We start from the raw sequence: 22,508 nt of genomic DNA, 5'->3' as shown, positions 1-22,508 counted from the left end.
TTCGTAAATAATCGTAGCATGTTCGTATTGATATTGCAAAACAGATCGGCGGCACAGAACTTTAAATACTTTTGTATGCGTGTTATTTTAAGTATTTACTGTGTCTATTCACATCCTCAACTATTTTGCTGATACACATTTGGATTTAATATGCATCTTTGGATCTTTGTATTCATTTCACTGGGTGAGATTATTTTTTACAAACTAAAGATTTTACAAAACTATTACAAAATGTTGAGGTGCAATATTTCTCAACTACTATAAAAATTTATGTGAGTAAATTCTCTCTATATACCCACTTCTATATATAACTCTGACTATCCCCTACGTTACCAACCAAAAATAATATTTGCATCCAGTAGCACCGGCAAAATGTTATTCACAACATTATATACTGTCAGGTGGCATGATGTGACAGATGCCCCATAAGTGACACATCCCTGTATAGCCCAAACTATCTTATGCATGGTTTGCATTGTTTATTGTTGTGACTGATTGGAATAGACCAGGGCTTAGAAAAGTACTTGTTGTTCCGACTTCCCAACCAATCCTATTTTTTTTCTGCCAATCAACCCACATTTTTTGACATCATTGATGGTGCAACCCTATGGCCTATTTTATTTGGGTGGTTGCAGGTTGCTCATACAGTGTATTGCAGGTTGTTCATAGAGTTCACAATATGAAAGTGGAACCACAGGGTTTTTTAGGCCCCAGCATTATCTAATTACAGTAAAACATTTCTTGTAATGCTTGACCATAATCCAACATGACACAGCTGGCATGAAAAATTGGCCAGAAGCATCACAACCAATCCAGTCATTCCCATCATCTTCTTTACAAACTTTGCAAAGTGAATTCTTTCTTCTGTTTAAAAAAAAATATTATATTTCCACAAGCAACATGCCCAAATGTATCATCAAACAATTTCCTCCTCAACTGGTGGGAGAGTATGCAACAGTTAATGAGGTTTTTATAATAACAAAACTACAGTATCTGCCACATAGTCACCGAAGAGGGATACACCATGTTAATTCCTACATCAACCTGGTTAATACCTATTCTGTGACGTAGTGTTTGTTAACCATTACACTGGCGATTAATGCATGAAGATGTGGTTTCTTTGTATTATTAATTAAATCCCGGAAAATTTTACTCAGAAACATGCACAAATATCTACAGTAGTCCATAAGTTAATTTAATAATATCATATGCAAGTGTACATGCATGTAATGTAATGACAGAATCTTACTCAGCAAAGTCATCATACCAGCTTCCAAAAAGTGAATATGCAAGTTTCTCTCTTTCACTATTGATGTTAAAAGATTAGTCAAGCGGTTCTTCCCTGGTTATACAGCGTGCAAACTGAAAATAAAAAATATTTTGACAGGCAAGTGAACTTTATATAAAGTTAAATTTAAGCATTTGTGTTAACACATTATCTGGTAATATGTCCTAAAATTACCTACATGATGATGGATACTAACCAAACAAACCAGAACACCACAGTTATGGTTATCCTGCTGCACAAAGTGTCTAGGCTCTATACCCTCCCAATCCTTGCTCTTCCAAACAGTTTTGATATCCACCACAGTGCTTAAAAAATTAGGAAATAAATATGTCCAGGTTTGTCCTTTGCATTGCACGATGAAAGAAAAAAACTACAAGTCTTTGCTGCTCCAAACAGTATTATATATGAGTGTAGTCTAATCATCTTTGGCATGTGGACCAGTGCACAACACAAATTTTTTCATACCTTATGTTGTCAATGAGTTGCTTTAACGCTGAATTGTTTGTAAATGTTATTGATTGCTGCTGTTGATGATGATGTAAAGGATCAAGATATAATCGAAGTGACTTTTTGCAAATGATCACCTGTAAATCATAACAACATTATCCATACAATATTAACTAGCTGCATAAAGATGATCAAAACATAGTAAATGAATGTTTCATAATACCAACAGTGTCCAGTGGTTTGAAGTGATGTTCATGGGGATAAACATTTTCTCTATGCCACTAAAATTTTCTCCAAACCATAGTCTGCAGGTGCTTGACTGCCTTTGAATAAGTTCAAAAAGGGTGGTATCTGTATAGAACGTTTCTGGATTGGATATTCGTAATTTCCACAGAAATGCTTCTATCACATATATACAATGCGATTTAATTACCATTGGTACTGTACAAGTGTACATAGATTACCTATGGATATCATATAACTTAATCTTGTCGAACATGCATGCAATTTTTTATAAATCACTCTGTGAACTTGCTATTTGGAAATTTAATATAACTTTAAAAAAGTAACTACCTTATCTATAAGCCAACCAGGAACAAAATTTTTGTGTACAACTGACTTTATTTCCTTGAACATGATGCTATAGCCAGGGGGGAGTAATGTGCACATGTCTGATATGTTTAGTTTCACGGGTCCAAATTCCAGTACTGTGTTCTGAGACCCATTCTTGCACGCGTAAATAATTCTTTCGTATGGCGAGAGGTATTTTGTTGTGGATGAGCTGTCATTTAATGACTTGACCATGTCTTCAATTTCCATTGGCAAATCACAGCTGAAAAGAAACTGTATTTAATATGCTCATTCCATAAACTCTGTATTGGCTAAATCTCTTTATGTGCTTTTCTCATTCTATATCTGAGATAACGCAGGGATAAACGTTAAAGATTAAATTAATTGTTAAAGAATCTTATTCTCAATTTTGGGTTCAGGTATTCTGTAATCTGAGCAATAACTGAGTATAACGATATAGATACAAGCATTACAGAGACTTAAAAATGATAGTATATGCACCTGTTTTCGAGTAATGATTTTGTGTCAGGATCGGATAACTCTTCATTGGGTGGGTCCAGAGTAAGATCAATGAATGGGTGCTCTTGTACAAGTAATTCCTGTAAAAGAAGATCAATCAAATTTGTTGTAACAGCGATATAAATGGTTGTTTTCTGTATTGTGGGTGGGGAAGAGTCAATTAATTTTTTAAAAAAATTTTTCACCTTATCTTCATTTGTGTTGATATTTGTTGGTGAAACGATCTTCTTCCGTTTTTTCCTAAGAGACAACTTCTTATGAAATACTTTATGGTAATCTGTTGATGTAATTTTCAATTTCTTCTTTTCAGGGCTACTTCTAAGAAAAAGTCCATCTACCTTTGGACAAGTTGAGCGAAGTGCCACTTGTAGATTGTCAGCAATGTTTATCGCGTCTCGAAGCATCTTCGCATCTTCTACCAAAAACGAGATATTCTTCAGTCCAGAGAGCTTATCTTGAAACTGCCTCTTGAGTGTCGCAAGAGTGCCGGGTTCTACTGGTGAGGTGAAATTGTTTGCAGACAAAGACTGATTGCTTCCAAGTGCTTGCAAGTCCGGTGGTGATCCCTCTGGAGTTACGTCTGGAGTTTCAGGTGGATCTACTGTATTCTTTATGGAAGTTGGTGGATTGATTAGCAAACCGTCAGTATCTAGTGTAATAAAGACGCTTTCTCGATAGGCCAAAGACAAGCTCGAAAATTGCCACTTGGAAAAGAAATTAAAGATCGCAAAGAAATGCTTGCATGGAAAAGTGGATTGCCTCCAAGATTCGCATGTGCAGCTCGGAAATGAGAATTTAACCAGGTAGCTCAGTTTCTTGTTTGAACTTTTGACCAGAAACTTCCCTTGTTGATCGTTTAAACAAGTAATGTCCTTTTCCTGGATCTCCTGGGCAGCGAATTTATTTTTAAGACAATGTTTAACGAAGTTTGGTGGACGGTTTTGCAGGTAGTCATGAACAATCGCGTTGTACTTTCGGTATGAACCGCTCAAACGTAAGTTAGCACTTAGGTAGGTTTGATATGAATCTGGCAGGAAAGAACATACAATCATGACGACGATGCCGTAGAGTGATTTGTCAATGGATCTGGGTAGGTAGTCGTACTTGAATAGCCTAGCCTGTTCATAGATTCGACTCCGTTATTGGTATTGACGATGTTTAATGCTTGTGATTTTCGAAAGGCGTGACACCAGCGAAAATGACAAGCGATCCACGTTTTTTCCACATAACTTCTCACATTTCCCTTTGTTTTATAGAGCATTGATTGGCGAAGCTTGGATAACTCGTCGTTATACTGCGCCTCTGTTGCAACTCTGCCAATTGTTGTCATTGATTTCTGGAGAAACTCTTGGTCACTCTGATCAAGCCCGTTTTTTCCCAATCTGACCCAACGCTGGATTGCCTGCTGACGGTGGAAATCACAGATATATGCAATAACACACCAGGAAAGCACGTTTCGATCGCCCCAATTTCAGCGGCTGAAAAATCCACCATAAAGTATTTTGGACTCCAGTCCCGGTTCCATCCTCGCAAGATCCCCAAGGCTTCGGATATGGAAATTTCGTCCTCGTGTTGACACATAAACTCAGCAACTACTTTGTAGCCAACGTTGGTGTTTACGCACAAGAAGAACAACGGCATGGCATATTTCGTGGTTTTGTACGTCGCGTCAAGTAGGACAAGATCGCTTCCATATTTCAGAAGAAGTTTTTGTTGCCACTCTTCTTGATGAACAAAAAGAAAATTATCGCTGTCGTTAGTGGGCACGCTGGCACCAAAATAGTTCGGTTCGCCCTCTTGGGTTCGCAGGAAGAATCTTGTACTTGGCGAAGACTTTTTTAAATCAGTTATCTTTCGAAGAAGAGACTCTTGGTCATCGTTGCACTATTTTCCAGCGGCAATAGCTTTTGAAATATGATTTCGTAAGTCCTTGGAACTCGGATAGTATCTGCGATTTGTTTTCCTTGGCCACGTTATTTAAACATTTCCCGCAATTTCGAAATTCGTTCCGCTGACCAAATGTAATGATGTCCCGAAAGTGATTGCAATACGAACATGGTACGATTATTTACGAAGAAATAACGAAATGTATTGATGTCACCCACAAAAAACGCCCGTGACACAGAGTACTACACAGAGGTTGAACTGGCGACAAATCTTGTCCCCCTGTTTTTAATGCGCATGCGCTGGGCTCTGGCAAGTGTTTTTGCACTTTTTAATAAGGAAAATTCGATTTTTTAGCAGAAAAAATGGAATTTTAAAGCCAAGGGTCTTTTGCTCTTCGTTTTTTTGACAAATTTTATTTATCCATCCGACATTACTCCTTTTGGATATATAATGACTGCGATAATACGAATTCAAACAGGAAAAAACGGGAAATACAACTACGATGAGTGCGATTTTCACACGAAGCTTCTAGAACTGCCAGGTAAAAATTCAAAGTTTGGTATTTCATCTAATAAATGTAGGTCTATTTGACTATATTCCGCCAACATACAGTCATATTTTTTTCTAGATGGCAAAACAATCTCTCAAAGTTAACTTTGAGCAGATGACATATCAAGACATTATTATCATCAAATAAAGTCACAAGTAAGTATTATTTATTTGTGATTTTTAGTCATGGTTTTTTTTACTGATGTTCCAGCATTATTTTATAACTCAATGAGAAATATGCTAAAAGGGAGGTTAAATTGAAATAATGTAGTTGTTCCATTCAATCTGTGATGAGGTTGGTTATTGTTCCATTACATCATTCAAACTAAAACAAAGTGTTTATTTATACAAAATAGTGAAAATACGGTGGCTTTTTCACATTGATTCCTGATTCTGCAAGAGCTGGCTTCAGGTCCTCCATTGTCAATGTGTAATGCTTGTCCTAGTAAAAGTGAAGAGTAATGAAAAACAGTTCATCAGTTGAGGTACCATTTTGAATAATACCAAACAATAGTACAATACCACTCACTTTGCCAGATTTCCTGGAGCTTTGTACAGAACCTCGCATCTTACAATGTTGTAGAGCATCATTGGCAATGTCAGACACGAATGTTTGAGCAGCAAGAGAAATTAGTCTAACCCTTAAAAAGAAAGAGAAAATGACAACTATTTATATTAACATATTTTTATATGTGGCTTCTTTATAAATAGCTTTGTGTACTTACAGTCGAGGATCAGTTGTCTCAAATCCAGACCTGTTTAAATAGTACGACGTTACTGCATCGGGTATCTAAGATTTTAAACAAATATATGAGACCAGAACATATAAACTCGAAAAAATTCGATAAATCGCGAAGGACACCGAAGGTAAGGAAGGGTACCGTTGGAGTGTAGTCATCTAAATGATGTAAAAAGTCAGCGATAGCTACACCCTCTCCTTTCTGTTTGAAATCTCCGGTTGATTCTTTGGCAACTGAAACAGTTGCTTTACTTGTGCCAGTGTTCGAGGGAACTTTTGTTGTTGTATTTGTTGCTGTTTGCGCGACTTTAGATGTTGAAGGCCGTGGAGTTTCAGGGGGTTGACTACCTCACGGGCACAGTTTAATGATATACAGTTATGGAGCTCGCGGCGGAACCCTTTGATGTTGCCACAGTTTAGAGATATATAATGTCGCTATTATATCCTTAAACTGTGATGTTGCTGTCCCCCTGCCTACGCCATTCCACGCGCCACGCAAATTGCTCTGGCAAGTGTATTTTGACTCCAAAGTAAGGGGAAAAGGTGTTCGAAAGACGAAAAATGTTAATATTTTAAAGCTGGCTCTATCGCGCGCGATCTTCATTTTTGCGCCTAAATTTTAAAAACAAACGGTAAATGGTTGTTTTTTTGTAAAAAATATATGCGTTAGGTTAAAGAAGTAAGAAATACAAGCGCGAATGATTTTCTTTATAAATATCAAGTTGATTGCCAACATCGTCGCCGATTATAAATTAGGCAGTTATTTTTCCATCCAGAAAACATCTGAGCTGATCTTAAAACAAGCATGATTGATGTGTCATTTCTACAATTCAAAACACACGAAAAAATTTCTTTGCAAATAATTTATTTTGCCATAAAACTAGCAAAAACTACATGTTTTTTATTCGAATCTTGAACTTGAATTCAAAGGATTTACAATAAACAAAAACTTTTACCTATATAATTATACAATACTTTTTACACGAGTATAAATCCAACTTTACACACAAATGGTAAATGCTAACAGATATTAATTTCAGTTCATACATGATTGTAATATTCATGAAGGACATGCAAATCAATTTCCAATCTAATCTAAAATTGATTATGCAATTCTGTGTGGTTTCTATGAGAAGATTGAAAGCTATTTTCCAATTTCTGGATGTGAATATTTAATGAAAAATATAAATATTTTTGTGCTCTGAAACTCTAATATGATGATGAATATGTCCTAACCTTCCCTTTTATATGGAGTTTTAATGTTGTAGAATGTGCATTGCATGGATAGATTCAAGAACAAGGCTTTTTGTTGAAATTAATTACATGAATGAATTTAGACCAAGCCTAAATAATTTGAGCAGTTAATGCATAAGGGTAATATAAAAGCTTACCTATATATGAATAACATAAATTTCTTATACTAATATGCAAGGTATAATTCTAGAACTATTGTCTAACCTTGCTGCTGCTGCTAGATGATTCAGTTCTAGAATTTCCATTGGTACCGTCCCAAAGAGGGTCCGAAGAGTCCAAAGTGAAATAATAATACGCATAGGAGACAACATAGGGTTCACAAATATCAGTAAACTGCGTAAACGTTGTAAAACATTTTTTAATAGCCATCTAACTTGCTATCTTGAACTGTTGAACAGTAGAACATTTAATTTGTATTGTTTTAAACATTTTTTCCTACATACAAAACTACTTTAACAGTTAACATTACTTTTTGGTCATGAATTCAATTTGGAATAAATTATGGCCTATTTACAAAATGCATTAATCTCATGTGAAAATACATAGATTGTTAAATTAGTTGATCAACTGTCAATCAATTAGTGGTGTATCAATGTTGATATTTGTGAATTGGTGTTGGTTGTCAGTCACTAAGCCATTCATAGTGATAGGCCTAGTGTACACTTATTAATGAGCTTTCTCTTTGCCAATCAACATCCACCCATACATTTGTATTTATTCTCCATATTTTTTGTGTAGTTGTGTAATATCAATGCACTTGTGTAATACGATGTCTGCAATAAAATTTTGTCAAAAAACCTCGACTCTGTAGCTGGTAATATCTGCCTTATGAAGTTATGAAACTGCATGATGATTTCGATGCATTTCCTCATGTGTCTCGTGTCCTTCAACAGTTTGCCGAACCTATGATGATGAAGCAGAATATAAAACAAATGAAACTGAATCTCCCCACCCTCTCATCCAAGGCTTATCCTATTGTTCTAAAGGATCACTAGACATACCTCAGTAAGAGCAACCACTCCAACAAGCCGACCAAGTGATGTGACATAGGCATGAGAAAGATTTAACAAAGCAAACAATTTGTGCACCTAAACAGAGTTACATTCCATTTCATAAAGATCATTGATTTTGCATTGCTAATGAAAGTGTGAGGTTTACCTGAATGACCTGAAGTAGTGATGTTCTTTCTACAAGTTGGAATGGAGCTGGATCAATTTGACATAAGTCATAGTCAACCTCTTTGTCTAGTACTTCGTTTTCCCATTGTAAATACCGCAGATAATATTTACAATAAACATGATTGGTAAACAAGTTTGAATACAGCAAAAAAATGATAGAAAACAGCACATGCAGAGCAACAAACCTGTTCAGGTGAAATAGGTTCTCTTTGGGAGCTAGGACTTCCAGATCGCCCCTGCATTGAAAAACGCAAATACATTTAAAATTACGTCATTTTATATATTTACACAATATGCATGTACCTCAGAGTCTATGGTAGAACCACTTCCTGAGAATAAACGTTGAAGTTGTTGTGAACCTAAATACATGATAACATGATATATAAACATGATAACATCATATATGAGTGACTGGTGAGATCTTAGATGATAATCATGTTTTAACCTGATTAAACTAACCATCAACAAACCTGGAAGTTTTTCAAAGAGAGAACAGTTGCTTGATTACGTTGGCATTGTTGAATCACGTAAATTCACCTAAGAAATGGAAACGCTTCTTATTCAGAAACAATAACTATAAGATCATTATTTTCGTCTGATATCAATTCCCTCATCTTTCATTCTAAAATCCTTTTCATTCAACTCCATCACCTTCTTTATTTCTTCATTTATCTCCAACAGACATGCCCTTCGTCTTGAATAAAGCTCAGAAAAAAGAAATGTTGGAATTTCTTTGCAATACAAACCTCAATTTCACTATCTGATAGAGCACGATCGTCATCATCTCTCCTGATATAAAACAAGAATGATCCCCGGTTAGACTACATACCATTGTAAGCCATCACGTGGCCGCATTCATACGTCAATGACCGCGATTTCGCGGGTTTTCTAAAGACCTGAAGTATAGTTACCTGCGCTCAGGAAGAAGAGGTGTTGGTGATGTTGACCCTGGTGAGCTTGCTTCACTTTCTGCTCGACTTCCACTGTGTCTGGTGTTGCTCAGATATCGGGTTAGTAACATTTGTAGTTGAGGACGGCGGATGGAGCCGAGTAGAGTCATTGTCTCTAAATATAATAATACAGGTTTCATTTGCATTTGAATTAATGACGAGAAGCACTATTTCTGAAACAGGTTCAGTCAACTCCGGCGCTGATGAATATCTTTACCTTTGGTGTCAACCAGTGGAAATGACGTTAATTTTGACTTTTCTAACAACTCTTTCAGATCTCGATATGTTGACCTCCTCGTTATAAACTGCAAGTCTGTTTTCATAATATTCGCCACAGTCACTTTGTAAAGTCTGAAGAATTAACTCAGAACTTTAGGACGTTGTTTTTAGCTGGGAAAATGAGCGCAATGTGAGCAATACCTGGAGTTTGTAATCTCCGGAAGGTAAGGTGATTTCTTTATTTGTATTATACTGTCGTAAATTGACGGCTGCAACCACTGGGCTATTCCATTAGCAATCAAAACAGCGACCTAGAAAAATCAAGAATTTCATGAATTTCACCGATGCTCAATTTATGCCTTTCATTAATCCTTGAGATGAGCCACGATAAATCTTTATTTTCATCATATTTTTTACATCCTAAAAGCAATTGATGTGAGACAAGCAGACACATCCCACGACCTTACCATGACAGGTAATATATGTGCAATCTGTGCAGTTAGTTCAAACACAATAACAGAGACAGATATGGTATGAGTGACAGCACCAGACATTGCAGCCGCACCAACAACCGCATAGCCTCCTGGTAATATTTTACTAGCGACATCCTGAGGTCCGTTGTCATGGATACCTTCAGGAAATCATGTCGCCATAGCTTCACCAACAAGACGACCAAACGCAGCACCTTAACATTGTGAAACACGCAATTTATGAGATGTAATTATTGAAACATTTGAACAAAAGAAACACGAGAACTTACCGATAACAAAAACAGGAAAGAATATTCCTGCTGGAACTGGCAGAGTGATGGCAATGGCTGTCATGATAAACTAAAATTCACGACAAAAGAATATTTCACTGATCTTCTATTTCCTAATTCTTCTTTCTTTCTTTCTCCTTTGTTTCATTCATTCGTAATCCTACTAACATTATTCCCGTTATTTACTACATGAAACATAAAAAAATTCCTGAAAACTTTACCTTAATGACAATAAAGAAAACCAAAGTGACGTAAATATTCCCGAATGCTCCGTTCCAATGTTTCAACGTCTCTTTAGGAACGTCCGAGTCTTCACTATCACCAAGTGACCACGTCGTATTTGAGAAGAGTTCTTCAATAGCTTCCTTTTGTGTCAACTAAAAACGACGAGATATCGATCAATATTCATTGCTCACACAAAATCACATTCCACATCATTCATTTGTCTTTTACCTCCCCAGCTACAAGCTTTCCAGGTCCTTTTGGAAACATCAGCGTTGATACCAAAAGAGTCACAATCACAGGATACAAAAATCGACTAAAAAAAATTCATTGTAATTTCTGAATAAAGGTTCACTCTTCTAATAGCACCTGTGCTGGGACTACTAGTGACGAGGCATAACCACAACTCATTTTCAACTATACGCGATGCTGCGATGTGGAGAAAAGACACAGTGTTCGTTTACCTTTTTTCAAGAAATCTGGATATGACGTTCTCACGATGATGTCGTCTTACTCCACAATCTTCCTGTGTGTATACACAAAAAGAGCTCCACCAAATCCACAGACAACCCTAGTTTAACAGACCCTTTCGTTAAATGAGACTTGTTCATTTTGACTACACACAGGTAAAGTATAAACCCGCGCGCAAACTATCTTACCCAATCAGAAAAACGCAATAAACTCCTCCGTATCATATGGAAAATCGATCCTAAAGTTTGTCTTGAAGAGCGCAGTTATGGTGTCTGTAAGACAAGCAGATATATCATAATTACTCAAACACTAACTCTATAACTAGGATTGAAATCATACAATCCAATCACCTTCATCATTGTCCCACACTGAGAGAAGACTAAACATAAAAGCACCACAAACGGCAGCAAAGAAACCACGCCAGTAATTCCTCACAGCAAAATATGTACTTGTTACTTCAATACTGAACAATACTCCTACAAAAATAAGACTGTCATTTTCAACAACAACAGCATTAATAAACTTTGCAGGGGAGGTTTGTCATCTTAGCATTTGGGCTCTGGTGAAATTTGGGTCACCCAAAGAGGTGTTGGTAACAGCTCCATGTACTCCACTAAGAATCATAGTGGTATACTGTATGTACAATACCTCCAATTGGTGAAACAAAGCAACTTGAAACACCCAGAGCACAAGCCGCAGCAAGAATTTCCGTATTACGAGATTCAATCTGCAAAGAGGATTATAATGAACAAGTGTTTGAAACCGCAAGTATGACCTAATAAATGTTTTCCTCTAGTGTAATAAAAACACATATAAATATACACAGTTACCATAAATATTCCTTGAAATGAGGTAACAAATTTTCCAAGTGCTCTTGCAACAATACAGGCAATATGAACGAAAGGACCCTAGGAATCCCAAGAGGATGATATCAATACTTCTACTTGATTAAGTAAATTGCTTTAAACAATAACATCTCTCACCTCTTTTCCTATTGGGATTCCACTACCAAGTGAAGCTGTCAGACCAACCTTTAAAAGAATGACTGAAGTGAGACAGTATTCAGCTTTTTTCAATGGTTATCAATTGGACTATGATTTTCATTAACATTGAGTTTGCAGTTTTCAAGATGAATAAACCTACCACTTTGGCAATCAATGTTGGTATCGACAGATAACGCTTCAAAATTGTACCACGTAAAATAGTCTTCATCTCAGGAATGCCAGAACCTTAGAATACACAAAACACAGATCAACATTTATTGTTTCAGATCAATATTTCTATGAGTGCTGGTCCCTTGCTTTGTTCCAATATTTGCCAAAGAAGGAATACTCAAAGATATTGTACTCACCAATAGCATGAGGGGAAACAAGATGCGTGAAACCAACAGAGAAAAAAATCAAACAAACTGGGAAGAGAACCCAGATCAGATATTGACCAAAAATATTGTCTGTTGCATGGGAATATAGCCACAAATGAGCTGAAAAAAAGATATCAACATAATAAAAGAACATAGTCCTTATAACATGAAAAAATCCACTGTAAAAAACCCATAACATTTGCATATTAGAAACTTTGTCAATCGATCTGAATAAAGACCCTTTGTTTGGGCATCAGTATCAAGAGTCTCTGTCAAATGGTTAGGCCTTTATTATAGCATATCTTGTTTAGGTGGAATGAACAAATCCCATTGATGAACATTCTTAATAAATCTTTTGTTTAATGTGTTAATTAATGGCAAGTAATATTTGTCAGCCAGTGATAACTTGATTCAGATTATGATCTACAATATGAAGTAACCTTGTTGACATTTGTCAATTGAGAAATCCAAGCCAAAACTAATGAGAGCAACTATAATTCCCAAAATCAATAAAAATAACCAGTCACTGTCGAATTTTTCTTGAACTGGCTTTAAAATTCTTTTACACTGCCCTAAAAAATTTACAATAATTTAACAATTGACAAGAACTTTACATGTTTCCAAGTAGAAATTATATGTCACTGACTTATCATTTTCCCCCATCGTGAAGGACTGTATGATTGAAAATTATCTTCACTTGGTTCAGTTACTGCTTCATCGTGAGAAGTACTTTGATTACGTAACTCTGCTGCAAAATTTTTGGCGTATTCTTGTAATTCCTGTGTTGTATGGGTGCCATACATCTGCATGTAAAAAGATAAATCAGATGTACCAAAACACTATAAATTTTATTTATTTTTAGGTTTATACTAGAAAGATAATATCCACAATAAATTCACATTGTCCAACATTATATCACTTTCACTTGTATCATATGGCAAAAGAAATATGAGGAAAATAAAGAATTAGTGCGGCATATAAGCCTTTAATATAAATATGGAATTATAATCCTTCATCTCAAACAGTAATGGACAATACAGGTATTTGTAGTATTAAATATATAACGTTTATCAGAACAAATAATTCAATAGTACAGTACACAAAAAACTATATTTATGTTTATATTTACAGTACTTTTGTTTATTTAAAAAAAACAACTACAAAAACACACACATTGAGCACTTTGAGGAACAACAGACTCATTATCAAATCACGTAATATATAAAAGCTATGTAGTGGCTTATGAGATACAAGATGACACGACCCTGGAGATATTATTACTATTTGCATTTTTGAAATATATACGTAAAACATGTTGGTACTTTACCGTCCTAAGGTTTTGCAAAAGCTATCAATCTATTTCCTTTAACTCACCAGTGTTTCTTGATAGCCATAACGATTCTGCTGTGTATCTTCTTTAGCCATATTTAAGTAGATTTATCACAGAAAATTAGGTATTAGCCAACAATCTATTTTGATAAGAACTTTATAATTTATATCACCTCCATTCCAATAACTTCGAAATAAACTTCCTGCATGCTAATGTCGTCGACTCGTCGGGACTCGGAATGTGTCGTGATATAACGTATTACGTCGCTAGAATATAAGTGAAAAAGAAGTACCTTGTGTCCTTGTCTTAATGTCTTTTCAGTTTTCACTGGCTTTAGTGAGTTTATAGTCTGTTTTTAACTAGTTTTCATCGTAGTGTTCGGTCCAAAATGTTATATGCTGAACAGTGTGTTACATAACAAATTGTCTTCGACGCATTGAACTGAATGTTGCTGAGACGCCACAACCTGAAAAAGATGCATAATTGGTTGTCCTACAGGCCTGTATTTGTTGAAATAAGTTCAAATAACCTTGTAAAACGTCTCTCCCCGAGCCAACAATATGTTTTGCCAACAAGATGTTCGCTAAATAATGCTAACTAATGAATAATAAGAAGTGCTACCTAGGGCCAGGCCTCAAATTGTAGTTAGGGAGACCCTTTACCTTAGCCCTTTACGGGTTGGATGGGCTCGACCGACTGATCTGGAATGAGTAACATTGCGCAAAAGTCAAAAAGCTAAACCTTCAAGACCAAGAGGTTGATTAACCGCAGTTCGTACACAGACGCTTAAATTGAGTATCATGAAGTCGATTTGGTACTCTAATGTCTAGGCACAATATAAAAAACGTTTTGCGGTTAAAAAATACTGTCTACCATCGTGATGGTGAAAACTATTGCATTTAAAAGCTCACTCGATGACACCTTTCATTCTTAAAATGCTACCCCAGTGCTCCACTTGAGTCTTTGTCAATCCACCCACAAGCGGATATCCTTAAAGCGATATCTGTGTGTTTAAACAAATGGCCTATTAGCAGTTAGTTTTCTGGTCATTGTCTATCATAATGAGGCAAATCTTAACTTCTTCCCTACTAGGTTGTAAGTCACACGACCGTGATCACACGCACGTCCCTCTTAGCCGCTACAATTTAACTGCTTTTATATATGAAAATATCAATAAACGAGTTTTGATTCAACTTCCTGACGGCTTGATCCACATATGCTGGACTGATATCCAAGAGGGGTTTATGTTTTCACTCTGGTTCCAGAGATTTATAATTTCACACGACTTTATATTTGAGCACCAGAATTGACCACTTGTAGTCGACCGTCCCCAGCAAAGCCCTCTCGGTCGTGGACCTCTGCTGTGAACCACTAACCTGCCCCACCTTCGTCTAGAAATTCATCCAGTATTTCAATAAAGAAAATCTACAAGCACTCGTGTCAAGTGACAACGTTGGGGGAACAAAATTCTTATATAATACTAATAAAGAAAATCTTTTCAAAAACTCGCTGAAACTTTTGAAAACCGGTTAGCTATTATGAACAATTTTTTCCCAGGACTCTTGCTTCCTTTCATATTGATAATATCAGCTAAATGGCAATGATTGTCGCTAATTTTTCACCAAAAATTCATTCTCGAACAATCTCGAAGAAAAGTTTATTAAACTGCGAAGCAATTCGTTACCGTGGTGAATTAGTAATTTCATTAAAATCATGGAGATGATCTGGAAAGACCGAACTGCATTTAAACAAAGATGTAGTCTGTAGAGGAATGTCGTTGTGCTATTGTTTAGTGTTTAAAAAATCATCGCGACGCTTCAGGGGCAAAAACGTACAAACCAGGACGGCAAACTGGCGCTGTACAACACAGACATTGAGGACATGTAGTAATGAATTTGATCTATCGAACAGTCATTTCAGTGCTCCTAATCACCTATTTTTTTTAACCAGTCCTCAATGTATACACTATCCTGATTCATGCTGCTTCAGACTCATAAAGAGAAAGCCCCATCCGCGCATAGCTTCATACAATCGTGGTCGAAAGACTCGCTAACGTACGTGTTGCGGAAAGTTAGGCAGAGGCATAATATTAAGTGCGTCAATGGGCTCACCAAGTTGGCTCCATACCAACGACGATAATACAAACACATTAAAAATTCGGCGCGCTCACTTGGAAAAGGAAGAATATAATATCTAATTGTCACTGAATAGTTTTCATAGCATATAATAAGATTCCTTTCACAATTTTAAGTAGATTTAAGTAGGTACTCTACCACAACATATCCGCGTTGTGAGAAAGGCATAATTTCATTTACCAACTTACTAAACATTATCCTTTCATGCAGTAACAAGTGATTGCGTTACCATGGTGCCTGGAATATAGCTTATAGGTTAGTCAGTGACCCTGAGGCAAACTGATATAAACACAAGAAGATACCCACACATGCATTGTAGTATGTAAGAGTAAAACATGTGTAGTATTGGCGTCTAGAAAATATCCTACGACCTACGCGTGCGAGTGACTTGGCGGATCTTCACTTAATTGAAATTTGAGATTTCCGTAATCTTTTCAATCTACGAAAAGCATCAAATAAGCCTCAAATGAAATCGGATTCACTCAATATTAATCACAATATCGCTTTAAAATATTGCTCTGCTAATTAAATTGTAACAGTAAAATGCCCCATTTGCATGGTTAAAATTTAAGATTACAAATACGGAACAAATGAGTTTCACTAATTTTAGGAGAGTGAAGATGCCCACATGAAATAGGAAGTAAGATATCCCCAATTTCTGACTTCGCACATTCAGACTTCATTTTTTAATTGCGTGTGAACATTCTTTCTGAGTTTTTGAAAGTTCATATTATCACTGTTTTTACATACAAACAACATTTTAGTGACACATTTTCTTCTAGAAGCTTAACTTATGATATGATAGTAACGGACAACGATTATACAGAAACGACTTTTCAACCATATATGGTAAACGCTTATATAGATTCACCTTTTCTTTAATTGAAGTGTTGGCTACTCAAATGAATTATATATGCTTAAGAGTTTACCAGTTTTAATTAACATTCCAGTAAGTTGCTATAAAATGGTTGGTTTTCATTTGCACTTGCACAGTTGAAGAAACCTGATAACGGGATTCAATTATACAGAGAAGTAAAGAAAACAAGCAGCAACATTAGAGACTCATATCCATCCACAAAAACGGTAAGTGCTTAACAAATACATCTATATAGAATTCAGTAAGGAAAAATAATACCCACTGCTGCTGAAAACCTGATATAATTGGAGTAAAATCAGCATTTCAAGCTTGGTTAGGCAACTTTTAAATGTTATGTGTAAAAGTCGTAAAATATACCATAATTTGAAGTAAATCTAGTACATAAAAGACCGGAGTAGAGCTTGAGGAAAATAGCCTGAAACATTTTTGTTTTTTTTGTTTTCAATTCATGATGTATAAATGCTCCGTAGTCTATGGACAACATGCAAAAGAGAGAAAACGTAAAACACGGTACAACTCGATAATATGAAATGATCTTAGGTAAGAGAAACCTCTCTCTTCTCGTCTGGCACAATCACTCACACAGTCACACTTTATCCCACACTACTTCTTGTCACAAGTAACATTTTTTCCAAGGAGAATAAAATTGCCTTTTGAAATCATCATTTCATCATGTCATTTGAAATCAAGTATACTTGAAATTGTTGTACAATCACCATAATCACAGACTGAAAAGTTTCGCAATGACCAATCATAATACACCGCAGAACTTCACTTTTGCCCGTAAATCATGAAACATGTCTTTGTAAAAATCCTTTGGCCATAGGGGGTGCAATTTGCTCCCTACTTAAACGTTCAGTGAATGAAAAATTCTTTTTAAAAGACACCATAAAACCGCAACTAAAAAGCTGCAATTTACAGTTATATTATACATGCCATTGATCTGTCAAAGAATCCTACAAAGCCCTACAATAATTACATACTTAATAGCTGATTCCTGAAGGGAGAAATTTACAAACATCTCTGCACCGAAAGACTCAAAGCACAGCTGATAACGTATTTCATGCACTAAAAATGATCAGATATTTTTAGAAATGCAACCCCGCGTGATGTTTCTCATACATTTTAACAGAGAAATGTTGAATCACCTCTGAACATATATGACAGTTATCTTTGCATGCACTGATATAAGATACGAAGGTGCCCAGGTTATATATGACTTAGCAGTACGTTACTTGATAATCAAGTCTCATTCTGATTGATAATCAAGTCTCATTCTGATTTTCCTGTCAGTTATATTAATTCATTCGCTTTGCATTACCATGCAATATTGTATTTTTTAACCAGAGAGGTGCTGAAATCACCTAACGCTCGCCTGCACTGTTTGTCTAGAATAAGGCTAAACTCTGTATGAAAGGTATCTGTATGAAGCACAAATTACCGATCTTTTTATTACAAATTACAAGGCTAAAATCCGCGTTGGAAGGTAATATTAAGCACAAACTTCAGATATTAGTTGTGACCTCAGAATTACTGGCCAAAACTGGCCTCGGAATTACATTAGTTTTATTTGTGACCAATATTTCTTCCGTTTCTCGCAATCCGCGCACGTGATATCAACAGGTAAGTTAACGGACCAGGCAAAAGTCTCTGCTTTAAGCCGGGCGCACACACAACGATTTTACGGTAGTTGGTCCATTCAGGTTTAGACATATAGCCGATATAGGCAGCCCTTGCCCAGACATGTTTTCCTTCTCGCGCGCCGCGCGTGTACGCGAGTCTACTTGGTCTAATATTATGACCAAGTATACAGGGTGTATCAAAAAAAAGGTAATCCAACTTTGGCGCGCTATTGTACGTGAACTACTCGTCCTATTAACGCAATTTTTTCACATTCCGAAAGGTTAGGCTTTTAACTATCGAATGACATGATTTTAATACCAAATGGTGAAAAAATGAGCAAATAGGAGGCTGATAAAAAATGTTAGTCAAAATCGCATATTTTCACCTCTGAGAGTTGGGACTAAAACCATTGAAAATTAACTCCCTTTGGGTCTTAATTGAAGAATTTCGCTTCTGAATAAACTATCCGCATATGCATATTAAGTAGGAATAAATCTCACTCATCGAATAAATGCAAACATGGTACAACTTACGGTAGAACAACGAACTTTCGTCATCAAAACCTTTTTCGAAACCAGAAGTTTGCAAAGAACTCGTGAGACATTCAGGGAACGGTTCCCTGAGCGGCAACCGCCTGCACTTAAAACGATTTGGGCGAATGTGAGAAAGTTTTCCCAACACGGTACAACCTTGAATCAAAACAAGGGAAATTCAGGCAGACGTCGCACTGGACGATCAGAAGCCAACATCGAGGCAGCAAGACAGCGATTGGCTGAGCATCCGACAGGTACAAGCGCAAGACGGAATGGTGTTGGCCTACCATCCGCTACTTTTAATAGGATAACGAGGCTAGATCTAAACATGCACCCTTACCGCATGCAGATCCGACACCAACTCCTTCCTCGAGACTATGCTAGGCGAATGCAGTTTGCGCGATGGCTGTGTGATCATTACGAGAGAAACGAGGATTTCCTTCGGCCATTCGTTATTGGAGATGAAGCTGCATTTGCCATGAACGGCCAAGTAAACTCCCACAACGTTAGAGAGTATGCCGCAGCAGGACAACCGCCCGAGTTCAACTATGAGGTACATACATACACATACATACACTATATTTAAACACGGAAGGAAAACCATCAGTACATTTGATATTTAAATATTTACAGTCTAATTTATATAAAAATAAAGAGAGTATCGTGGGAGTACTGTTCTACCTGGTTGCCGTGTGGGAGTCGGTTGAACTAGAATATAGAGATTCCAGTCTACTTTTAAAAGAGGTTAGAGATGGCGATAATCTAGAGGATTCAGGCAAGCTGTTCCAAAGAAATGCTCCGCTATAAGAGAAGGATCGGAGCGCTTTAAGTAATCAGTGTTAGGTTTAGGAATAAACAACTTGCCATAGGAATTCCTAAGAGCATACTGCCCCCTTCTAGAGACGAACATCTCTTGTAGGTATTGAGGTGTTTGACCATTAAGAATTTTGTACATGAGTATGGCCTTCTGTTTTTGACGGTTGAGTGATAAATTATTCCACTTTAGCTTATGAAGAAGGACATTGGATGATACATCATATGAAGAACATGTTATGACGCGTGCTGCTCTATTTTGTAGTCTCTGAACTCGATCACTTAAAGTAACTCCGAGTCCGTCCCATACTGGGGCGCAGTAGGAAAAATAAGGTTCAATAAAACCTTGGTAGATCTTAATTGCGGTTTCCTGATTCATTAGCCCTCTAGTACGTTTGAGTGCACTAATTGCAGACGAAACTTTTTTAGTAATCACGTCAACATGGTTAGTCCATGTAAGATGTTCATCCACGGTCAAACCTAAAGTTTTGGCGGACTCAACTTGTTCGATTGGTTGATTATCCACAGTTACACAAAAGTCATGATCATCAAAGGTTGCTAACCGTTGTCGAGAACCGATGACCATGAATTCTGTTTTAGCAATATTTAAACTTAACTTATTTGCTATTAACCACCGTTTTAGGTTTAAGAGATCAAATTCATGAGGTTTTCGAGCTCAAAAAGATTATTACTCTTGAAACTTATATTGGTGTCATCAGCGAACATTCTAGGAAAACCCTCGTTCAAGCAATTCGGTAGGTCATTGATATACACCAAAAACAAGAGAGGCCCTATGATAGAGCCTTGGGGAACCCCCTTAGATATGGAAGAGCTAGACGAGTATTTGCCGTTGACGAAGCACTTTTGCTTTCGATCAGTTAAATAAGATCGAAACCACGCTAGCGCGAGATCGTCAACACCATAGACTCTAAGTTTTTCCAATAGAATTGCATGATCAATAGTATCGAAGGCTTTCTTTAGATCGATAAAAACTACGCCATTAAGAAGACCCCTGTCTATATTGACACACCACTCATTCGTTGTTTCTAGCAAGGAGGTTAGAGTGCTATGTGATGGTCTAAAACCAGATTGATAAGTATTAATTAAATTATTAGCTGATAAATAACTATAGAATTGATCATGTACGAGTCTACCAAAGACCTTAGCAATTATAGAGATAATTGAAATCGGTCGATAATTGTTAAGATTATCTTTCTCGCCACTTTTAAAAATAGGCAGCACTCTAGCCATCTTCCAATCGTCTGGGTAGATTCCCATATTAAGTGAGCGGTTGAAGATGGCAGTTAGAGAAGGAGACAAAATATCAGAAGCAATCTTCAATACCCTACCAGGAATATTATCCGGGCCGGTTGCTTTGTTAGAATTAATAGATTTAAGAGTTTCAGTTACAGTCTCCACGTTTAAAACGGTAAAGGAGAATGTACTGTTGGTAGAATTGATATAAGAAATAGGATCTATATCAGAGGAAGGTATTTCGTTTGCAAGACTTACTCCTATCGTGGTAAAGTACGAATTAAATGCATTAGCTATATCGTGAGAGTTTGTTATCTCTACATCTTTTTGCCTAATACATTTTATATTTGTGGAGTCGTGAACTTTGCGCGAAGACAGCTCATTAATGAGTTTCCAAGTTTTTTTAGGATCACTTTTAGCCGAGTTAATACGATCCATAAAATATTGGCGCTTAGTGTTCTTGATGAGCTTAGTAACTTCATTTCGAGATTTTTATATTTAGTCCAAATTACGTCATTGGGATTTTTAAATCGTTTTTTTAAGGAATCCCTTTCACGTATTTTGCTAATTACTGTGGAGTTAATCCACTGCGATTTATTGCATCTAAGCCTTTTTGTCTTAATTGGTGCATGAATATCTAATACAACCGAGAATCTAGAAAGCCAAGCTATCCACAGGGTTATCAAATGAGCGAATATCAGACCAGTTAATTTCGCGTAAGTCATTCAGAAATTCATCATCATTGAAATTTTTAAATTGCCTCTTAGTTACCGAATGATTTACACCAACTGCTTGCCAATTAGATTTTCGTATTAGATAGATGAGAGAATGATCACTTATACCCAGGGAATGAGTCCCCGAGTCTTTGACCTTATCAGGATAGTTAGTAAGACATAAATCGATAAGTGATTCCGTATTAGAACTCTAGGATAGATTGTAGATATTACATATATTAAGAAGATTTTTGGTATTGCAATCGGGGTTCGCAGACATGACATCACAGTTGAAGTCCCCTAATAAATAGAATTCACTTCCATCAGCATCAATTTTATCCATTATATCTTGAAAAGCAGTAAAAGCTGTCGTTGGGGAATTTGGAGGTCTATACCAAGTTACTACCAAGAATGGCTTTGAACGAGGTTTACGAATCTCAATCGCAAGTAGTTCTAGGTTCTCACTATGTAAATCGTCTCGTAATCGGAAGTTTAAATTACTTTTGATGTAAATACAAACTCCACCACCATGACGGCCGTTAATAGAACGATCTCGTCTGGCGATATCATAACCTGGGACATGAATCTGATTTGAAGTTATTGTGTAATCCAATTTAGATTCATTGATTGCTAGTATATCAATTTTATAAGTGTCGAGGAAGATCCTAAGTTGATCAATATGCGCAACTAAGCTATTAATATTTAGACATGCTATCACAAGACCTCGCTTACTTAAAGTTTGTTGAAGAGAATAATTATTAGATTGATTTGTAGGACTGGAATTCACCGACTCCCGTGTGGCAAATTCCTAATTAGT

The 22,508-nt window shown here is 36.5% G+C and overlaps 2 protein-coding genes and 2 long non-coding RNA genes across 4 annotated transcripts; 1 reads left to right on the top strand and 3 right to left on the bottom strand.

Annotated features, from left to right (window-relative positions):
- The first annotated feature begins 26 nt into the window (after window positions 1–26).
- LOC114541759 lies at window positions 27–4,188 on the top strand. The gene is made up of 3 exons (XR_003689340.1): window positions 27–184; window positions 3,135–3,914; window positions 4,081–4,188. It is a non-coding gene; the product is annotated as an uncharacterized LOC114541759 (long non-coding RNA).
- Window positions 4,189–5,603: 1,415 nt separating this feature from the next.
- On the bottom strand, window positions 5,604–6,482 carry LOC114541764 (transcription initiation factor TFIID subunit 10-like). Its single transcript, XM_028561566.1, has 5 exons — window positions 6,478–6,482; window positions 6,142–6,343; window positions 5,986–6,050; window positions 5,790–5,901; window positions 5,604–5,702 (listed from the first exon to the last, which is right to left on the bottom strand). The coding sequence occupies exons 1-5, from the start codon at window positions 6,480–6,482 to the stop codon at window positions 5,604–5,606; spliced, it is 483 nt and encodes a 160-aa protein (XP_028417367.1).
- Window positions 6,483–7,471: 989 nt separating this feature from the next.
- LOC114541758 lies at window positions 7,472–8,525 on the bottom strand. Its single transcript, XR_003689339.1, has 3 exons — window positions 8,412–8,525; window positions 8,255–8,341; window positions 7,472–8,156 (listed from the first exon to the last, which is right to left on the bottom strand). It is a non-coding gene; the product is annotated as an uncharacterized LOC114541758 (long non-coding RNA).
- A 91-nt stretch (window positions 8,526–8,616) lies between these two features.
- On the bottom strand, window positions 8,617–15,995 carry LOC114541757 (chloride channel protein 2-like). Its single transcript, XM_028561561.1, is given in 23 exon segments — window positions 8,617–8,667; window positions 8,735–8,790; window positions 8,902–8,968; window positions 9,178–9,220; window positions 9,343–9,496; window positions 9,599–9,732; window positions 9,802–9,911; window positions 10,068–10,285; window positions 10,361–10,430; window positions 10,582–10,737; window positions 10,814–10,898; window positions 11,047–11,098; window positions 11,101–11,168; window positions 11,256–11,325; window positions 11,404–11,529; window positions 11,702–11,780; window positions 11,884–11,961; window positions 12,037–12,084; window positions 12,197–12,282; window positions 12,405–12,533; window positions 12,854–12,985; window positions 13,060–13,216; window positions 13,788–15,995. Coding segments are annotated over 21 exon segments (2,079 nt in total). The 5' UTR covers window positions 13,839–15,995; the 3' UTR covers window positions 8,617–8,667; window positions 8,735–8,790; window positions 8,902–8,935.
- Window positions 15,996–22,508: the final 6,513 nt, after the last annotated feature.

This window comes from Dendronephthya gigantea, unplaced genomic scaffold, assembly GCF_004324835.1.
Source record: "Dendronephthya gigantea isolate DGI-Jeju-01 unplaced genomic scaffold, DenGig_1.0 000308F, whole genome shotgun sequence".
In the NCBI taxonomy this organism is placed as follows: domain Eukaryota; kingdom Metazoa; phylum Cnidaria; class Anthozoa; order Malacalcyonacea; family Nephtheidae; genus Dendronephthya; species Dendronephthya gigantea.
Note: the sequence above shows the minus strand (reverse complement) of the source record. Positions and strands in the feature narration are given on the sequence as shown.

Coding starts and splice junctions, on each gene's coding strand:
- LOC114541764 (XM_028561566.1), bottom strand. Junction 6,051..6,141: donor TAGATGACTACACTCCAACG/GTACCCTTCCTT, acceptor TTAAAATCTTAG/ATACCCGATGCAGTAACGTC. Junction 5,703..5,789: donor GCTCCAGGAAATCTGGCAAA/GTGAGTGGTATT, acceptor CACTTTTACTAG/GACAAGCATTACACATTGAC.